At 33.6% G+C, this 8,192-nt stretch overlaps 2 protein-coding genes across 2 annotated transcripts in view; one reads left to right on the top strand and one right to left on the bottom strand.

The window, feature by feature from the left end:
• The window catches only part of SYCP3 (synaptonemal complex protein 3), an 8,898-nt gene extending 4,384 nt beyond the window's left edge, over positions 1 to 4,514 (top strand). The window contains exons 5-9 of the mRNA XM_006888575.1: positions 298 to 415; positions 1,286 to 1,385; positions 3,120 to 3,218; positions 4,235 to 4,339; positions 4,461 to 4,514. Coding sequence (XP_006888637.1) covers positions 298 to 415; positions 1,286 to 1,385; positions 3,120 to 3,218; positions 4,235 to 4,339; positions 4,461 to 4,514 — 476 coding nt within the window. The remainder of the gene's footprint in view (positions 1 to 297; positions 416 to 1,285; positions 1,386 to 3,119; positions 3,219 to 4,234; positions 4,340 to 4,460) is intronic.
• A 1,980-nt stretch (positions 4,515 to 6,494) lies between these two features.
• The window catches only part of CHPT1 (choline phosphotransferase 1), a 35,473-nt gene continuing 33,775 nt past the window's right edge, over positions 6,495 to 8,192 (bottom strand). The window contains exon 10 of the mRNA XM_006888574.1: positions 6,495 to 6,626. Coding sequence (XP_006888636.1) covers positions 6,495 to 6,626 — 132 coding nt within the window. The remainder of the gene's footprint in view (positions 6,627 to 8,192) is intronic.

The raw sequence follows: 8,192 nt of genomic DNA, 5'->3' as shown, positions 1-8,192 counted from the left end.
AACAACAACAACAGTAATTCATCAAAATATGTTCATTTACTGAAAAGAATTGTATAAACTTAAAAATTTAGTTTTACATGTGTTCTCATGAAGAAACGAAAAAAACGTGCAATTCCGAAAACTAGAATTGGCATTCTTGTACCTGACCATTTTCTCAGCAGAAAGTAATCAAATAACCTTGCTTTTTAAAAGTATATATTTAAATATCTTCCAGTATTGTTGAATCAACTTTACCAATAATTAATTTGAATGTAAACAAAAACCTTTCAACATTAAACTTTAATATTTTCAATATAGCGGACATTAACAAGGCTCTTCTTGCAAAGAGAAAAAGATTAGAAATGTATACCAAAGCTTCTCTCAACAGCAGTAATCAGAAAATTGAAAATATTTGGAAAACACAGCAAGAACAAAGGTAAGATCGTGGTAATTTTAGAGCCACAATGTTTGTATTATTCATATTCATGGATGAAAATCACTAATGACAAATACTATTCTATATACTGAAAGATTAGTGAAAAAAAATTTTGACTTGATATTCTCTAAATAGGTTTGTCTTTTAGCCTATAACTTTATTATACCATAAAATTGAGATCTGTTTCCTGGTAGCCAATAAGGATTATCTTTTTCCTTCATTTTAAATAAATATTGTTACTGTAAAAGAAATACTCAGACCTATAGCCAGGCCCCCATCACCTCTACCACAAGCCTATCCCTCACCCCAGTTAATATATAATGATTTAACACTGTTGCTTGAAAAAGAAATTTTTCCAAATCATTATAGTAATAATTTTAGACAAAAAATACTCATTCTAAAATTACGCAAGCTGATTAGTAGATATTATATAAGCCTTAATTAATATTATGATAATTCAAGCAATATTCAACAATATATAAAAAAAGGTCATCTTCATAGTGCAAATATGTATTTGAACTAACTTAGGCAGCCAGTCCTTTTGTATAAATGTTTTTGTGTCAGAGTGAGGAATAAATTAAGTGTAAGTTTTATTCATAGTGCTGTATAATAACTTCATTACATCTATAGCATACTAGAACCAATTTAGTAGGAGAAAATGAAAACTGGAAATACAATGAAAGGGTTTTTTCCTGGAAAACTTTTACATATTCCATTTTCTTAGTTTTTAAGAGCTAAAGACTATCTCTGTTGTTGTTGTTAAAGTAACCATCATTGTATTTTTAGTTTCTTAACAGATTTGAGCTGCTGTTACCTCCTTTTTTATAGTATAAATTATATAAAATCTTTTTTTCTTATTATGTTTTATAGGCAGAAGCTTAGTGAAGACTATAATCAGCAGTTTCTGACTTGCTTTCATCAGTGGGAGCTAGATATACAGAAAAATAAGGAACAAGAAGAAAAACTAGTTGTAGGTATCACTGTTACTTTTATTATAAGAATATCTGTTCAGTATTAACCTGATATAATCAAAGTTGAAGAGCATGTTGTTTATGTGATGTTGAGTCGTGTACGACTTATAGCGACCCTTTGTACAACAGCTCTAAACATTGCTGTATCCTGTGCCAGTCATACGGTCTATGACACACCTACTCCCATTACCCCAGGCACTGAATCAATCCGTCTCATCGAGGGTCTTCCTCTCTTGTATTGCCACTCCACCCTCCTAAACATGATGTCCCACAAGACCTGGTCCCGCCTTGCAGCATGCCCAACGTATGTCAGACAAAGCCTCAGAATCCTTAGCTCCAGCATCATAGCTCAAAGGCATTAATTCTCCTTCTATCATCCTTAGTCATTGTCCAGCTTTCTGAAGAGCTTAGTCTTGTATTAAATTCACATTCACTACCATCACGTCAGTTTTCTGACGCAAAGCATTCCTTCATCGGGTTTCCAAGACTATAAATTGCAACAGGATGAGCCAGCCCATTTTTCTACTGAGCAACAGCTGGTGGATTTGAACCACAAAACTTGCTATGGGACTAGAGCTTGCAGTGCCAGAGCTTCTGTATCCTTGCTGTAGACCCAAGAAATTTAGCAAGGTTCTGTAACCCATGGCAGCCTATGTTTTGCCCCTGCTGAACTGCAAACCAGAAAAATAACGGCATATACCAAATTCACGAAAATCTTTGGTTGAGCTTCCTTGTAGCTTTAACAGAAATTTTCCAAAGAACAAAATAAAAATTAGCTTTAAGGATTGCTATGGTACAGTGACTAAAATGCTCGCCAACAGAAAGGTCTGTAGTTCAAATTCATCAGCCACTTCGAGGGATAAAAATGTGGCAACCTGCTTCTGTAAAGATTACAACCTTGAAAACCTTGTGGGACATTCTACTCTGTGCTGTACTGACAGCACACAAGAACAATTTACAGGTAGGGGTTACAGAATGGTTACTCATACATTGTCATGTGGGCTTCTAGCTTCATTTCTCAATGGTAGGTTCTTAATGTAGTAAGCAAGATAGCATTTTGCTACCTTAAAACTAGTTTTATAAACCCAGTGGACTTAGTCTTTTTCAATAGCTAGACAGAAAAGTACTCTGGAGTTACCTAGTTTGGATCACTTGCCTATTTCTGAGCTAGTCATTGTGATCAAAATATAATTCTTCATAATGGCCAGACTCATGTCAGTTCCCCATCCCTATAAGGATAGACAAAATATAATTCTTCATAATGGCCAGACTCATGTCAGTTCCCCATCCCTATAAGGATAGAAGTCAGCCCTAGCTATACACTGCATAATTACTACATTCTTCTTGGATTTCATCCTTTTATTATTTGTAAAATAACACAAATTTCTTCTCTAAAAATTAAAGGCTAATCAGAGTTTGGGAAATGTTAAATTTGAAGTGTAGGGGAAAAGATAAAATTCTAGGTGGGGATAAGTAAAAACTGAAAAAGCTAGCATTGTTATAAGGATCACCGATGTAGATATTCAATTCACTAAGAAATAAGACATGTTTGAATACTGTTAAGAAATATTTGTGACTTAACATCTGGTAGATTATATGTTGTTTTTATGTATTAGTATTGGATACAAACTAACCAAAGTTGATCATAATAATTAAAATGTTAAAAGTATAGCCTTTAATGTAATACAGAATTTTTTCTAAATAAAAAATTATTACAATCTTTTCTATTGCAGAATGTATTTCGACATCAACAAAAGGTTTTTCAGCAATCTAGAATTGTTCAGAGCCAGAGACTGAAAACACTTAAACAGTTATATGAGCAGTTTGTAAAGGTGTGTTGAATTTGGTGACACAATACATTCTTATAATGCATACAAAGAAATAGAATTTATTCTCTTTTCAAATTATGGGAAAAACATTTTGGTATATAATTTTAACTTAGTAACCATTTTTTTATTTGAATTCATTTCTTATTTAACTGGAATGCTAAATGTATTTTTTTTTTTTTTAGGATTCATTGACAGTTCTGTAAGAATTACTTAAAGCAGGAAATGATAAACTGATTTGTATATGTTGTTGTTTGTACCGTCGGGTCGTTTGTGACTCATAGCGACCCTATGTACAACAGTCCTAAACCCTGCTCTATCCTTTGCCAATCGCATTGCCTCTGACACACCCATCCCGATTACCCCAGTCACTGAATCAATCCACCTCATAGAGGGTCTTCATACTATGCATAAAATTGATGTTAACACTTTTTGCATAGCTTTCTAACCTTGAGGTTTTTTAGGAGAACAGTCATAAGTATGTATTTGAAAACAAAGTCTAAAAAGAATATTTAGGAGGTCTTTTATCATTATCATCTCCGTATCACTCACTGCTGTTTGTTGAGTTGGAATCGCCTCATAGCTGCCTATCTATAGGGTTTTTGGAGTCTGTAGATTGCTCAGGAGATTTCACATCTTTCATTAGAGAAGTTAGTGGATTCAAATTGCCTGTCTTTGGATTGGCAGCACAACTTCCTACTCACTAGGCACCTAGACCTCTCTATTTTCAGTATGTGGGTTTTTATTGATAGGGGAGTGCCAGCCAGTCTTTTTTTGCTTCATCTTCAACTTACCAGTTCATGAAACCATTGCTTTTCAGCAAAGTATGCTACTGTTTTCCCTCCTATACTAATACCTGACTTTAAAAAAAATTTATTTACTGGGTATTTTAGTATGTATTTACTTAGACTTTTATTTGTAATAAGTATTACTTCAAACTTCTTGTTTTAAAAAACTAATTGTAGAAGTTGCCGGAGATGAAAAATTATTTGTAACTGAACTAATACACACTTGTGTTTCAGAGTATGGAGGAAATGGAGAAGAATAATGAAACACTTATTAATGGTGCACAAAGTGAACTAAGAAAAGAAATGGCTATGTTACAGAAAAAAATTATGATGGATACTGTAAGTTATTTTTAAACTGAAAAATGAGAATTTAGGTGTTGAAATATTTTATTTGCTGAAATATATATAACACTTAACTAAGTATTAAACAAATGTTTCATATCTTTTTTTCATATAACAGCAGCAGCAAGAGATGGCAAGTGTTCGAAAGTCTCTTCAATCCATGTTAATCTGATGACTCTTTGGAGAAAGAACTTGAACCTGTTCAGGTGCTTGATGACATGTAGTCTTGAAGATATTTATATGAAGGTGTCTTGAAATTTGCAGGCACAAAGCACTAAAGTATATCGTCATGTCAAATGAAGCAATGACCATTGCTATTCGTAGGACAATATATTCATCTACAAAATTACTAAAGTACTGGTCTAAGAATAAAAGACCTGGCCCAATAAACACAGTATCTTGAATCATGATAGATGGTGAATAGATTGAGATTCTTTTTTTTAAATTTTTTTTTATTAAGAACAACTTAAGTTTATTTCTAGAATAAATTAAACTGGTAAAAATCATTAAGACAGGTAAGCAAGATTTATAAATATCAGTTTTTAAGACACAAATTTGTGAATATGTCATTTCTACAAGACATCAAAAAGGCCATTTAATTGGGTTTAGTCCACAATTAAATGACACTCTGCTCTTAACTATTAAGAGCATTTCATTAATACACTTAATTGCATAGGGTTTAAATATTTCCCATCTGTCTTTAAAATAAATTACCAAGAAAGTTCTCTTTTTCACGCTTAATATTCAATAAATATATGGGAATTTGATTTCACATTATTCACTGAAAATTTCTTATGCCTTGTTTTTTTAAAATGTTTATTTTTTTTTAAATAAAGAACATGAAATCTTCAATTGGAAACATTGGATCTAATAAATAGTAAATGGTTTCAAAATTTGAAATGTAAAATTACTTTCAGTGGCTCATCTGAAACAAAATAATGCCCATCAGGAGGAAAGCAGCAACTTGTTTTTCATACAACTTTTAAATTCTATTTCTTGTCCCTATAACTGACCACTCTCTTAGCTTTAAGGATTATTAAGGTTTTTTTTGCGTTTGTTTTTTTTTAAAAAAAGGCCATACAGAGTCTCTTTGTTACTGTAATAACATAGAGAAAAAAGTTATTCCTCTACCATTAGTAAATATTTGCGATAAATGGACCAGTTACTTCCTAAATCATTACATTTTAGAAAAGATTTTCCTTTTAAGCTACAGTGTATTTTGATATATAGATCCCTATTACTATTCAAACATCTATGAAGGTCTGTATTTGAGAAGTTTTGCCAATAGTTAGTCAAAAGAACTAGATTGTTCTCTGTATATATAACTCACATAAGTGTATTTATTTTTCTCTCTTAAATACAAGTTTTCACTGTTTTATTTAATAGGCTTTTTTCTTAAGATAAAGAGTTTGTTCACTATTTTATGTTTCCTAATTTTTAATCACATGGAATATGATCTGCATAACTATTACATAAAAATGGGGCCAAATATGAATCAGAAGATACGGCTCCGAAAGATCCAGTGAAAGTTCTCATATTCATAATGAGCAAGCTAAATGTAAAAATTTGTACTTAAGATAGTGGTCCAAAGTTTGGCTAATATTCTAAAAGGAAAATATTTTTGCTGTGTTTTTTTTTAAAGTTTTTTTTATTCTTAGATGCTTGTGATTTTTAGTTACTGTTTTCATTTTTCATAAGAGACTCTTAATGTCTTCCTTATGACAAAGTTAAAGAACCCTCAAAGAACAAGTTACTTCAAAACAAGATTCGTTTTTTTGAACTGACTGCATAAATTTGTTACAAAATACAAACTAGAGAAAATTCTAGTTAGCTTTCAAATTCTAATTAGTGAACTAAGAAAAGAAATGGCTATGTTACAGAAAAAAATTATGATGGATACTCAGCAGCAAGAGATGGCAAGTGTTCGAAAGTCTCTTCAATCCATGTTAATCTGATGACTCTTTGGAGAAAGAACTTGAACCTGTGATCAAAACTTGGTATACAAAGAGGGATTCATAACTGAGAGACTAGTACTTATGCTTTATGTTCACGTATATCCTTATTTGGTAGTGTACTAGCCTCCTGCAAAGGGGGAATTTCCTTCACTCATAGATTCCCCTAACTGCTTCTTCTCTTCTCTTTGGGATATTAGTCAGTCAATATGCTTGTGAACCTGTTCAGGTGCTTGATGACATGTAGTCTTGAAGATATTTATATGAAGGTGTCTTGAAATTTGCAGGCACAAAGCACTAAAGTATATCGTCATATCAAATGAAGCAATGACCTATTGAGGCAAAAAGAATATACATACATTATGGTCTATCTTTTATAAAGCAGCAGCATTTTTCTTATTCCCCTCAAATCTGAAAAACCTTAACCTAAAAATTCTCCATTAAAACCTCTACATTTTAAGAGTGCATTCATCTATTTCCCGTTTATGCTTATAGTCCTCTGAAGAAGCCCTGGTTGTCAAGTGCTTATTTTTTAACAGGAAGGTCAGTGGTTTGAACTCCGCAGCGGCTTTCTGGAAAAAAGATGTGGCAGGGTCCTTCCATATGAAGTATAGCCGTAAGGCACCCCTTACAGGGGTGCTGGAGCTCTGATGGTGTGATAAATTTCTTGTTACATCTTGAATTGAAAAGTCCACAGTTGAAATTCACTAGTTACTTTGAAAGAAGGATGGGCAGTCTCCATAAAAATACAGTTGTAGAAACCTGATTGAGGGTCATGGTGAGAACTGGCAGTGGTTTTGTGTTGTTTTTTTTTTTTTTTTTGGTGTAAAGCCAGAATTGGCTCTATGGCAAATGGGCTTTGGGTTTTGTTTACAATCTTCTCATAGTCGTGAAAAGCAGGAATTCAACCTGAAGACCAAGGTATACCTCATTCGAGTCACAGTCTCTCCAGTCTGTGCATATAAGAGCTAGACAATGAATGAGGATAACAGAAGAATCAATTCATTTGAGTTGTAGAGTTGGAGGAAAGTGCTGACCATCATACGGACTACCAAAAGAACAGGTGCTGGAGAAAGTACAACCAGAATGTTCTTGGAGGCAAAGGTGATGAAGTTCCACCTCATATATTTTGAACATGATAGGGGAGGCTATTCCTTGGAAAAGGACATCATGCTTGAAAAGACGAAGAGTCATTGACGGGGAAGAGGACCTTCAGTGAGATGGATTGATGCAGTGTCTGCAGCAGTGGGCTCAGATGTGTCTGGGATGAAGAGTGCTGCATAGGGTAGGGCATGGTCTGCAGGATCTGTTGCTAAAAGGGTCACTGGGGGTCATGTGGCACTTCACAACATCTTATCCTTCCTTAACCTAGAGGATGAATAAAAACTGCTCTGAGGGCTTTCCAAGGCTGCAGTCTTTACGGAAGCCAACTGGACATCTTTCTCCTATAAAACAGCTGGTGATTCTGAATCACCAACCTTCCAATTAGAAGCCAGGTACTTGGCTACTGTACTACCTGCTAAGTCAGAACTCACTCTGTGGCAATGGGTTTTATAATCCTCCATGCAAGGTATTTCACACTTAACAAACTAGCTAAGAAAAGTGAAAGAACTAGACAAATAGCAAAGCTACAAAGTACCATAGGCCAAGTTTTCTGACTTTATAGTCTAATCTTTTCTGCTGTACAGTAAAACCTCAATTCTGTACTTAAAGGGGCTATCAGTCATTTTAATAAACTCATCAGATATATTACTTCTTTGAGATTAATTGTAAGAACATGAAAGGCCTAGGAAAAAATCACAGGTAAGGGAAAGTATTTCAACATCAGTTGAAAGTCAACCACAATGGTACTGGTACAATGACAGACACATAGATTGATGGAATAGAATTGAGAACCC

The sequence above is a fragment of the Elephantulus edwardii genome, unplaced genomic scaffold (genome assembly GCF_000299155.1).
Source record: "Elephantulus edwardii isolate Elephantulus edwardi_28Jun2011 unplaced genomic scaffold, EleEdw1.0 scaffold00068, whole genome shotgun sequence".
Taxonomy (NCBI): domain Eukaryota; kingdom Metazoa; phylum Chordata; class Mammalia; order Macroscelidea; family Macroscelididae; genus Elephantulus; species Elephantulus edwardii.
The sequence above is the reverse complement of the archived record's forward strand: the minus strand, read 5'-3'. Positions and strand labels throughout refer to the sequence as shown.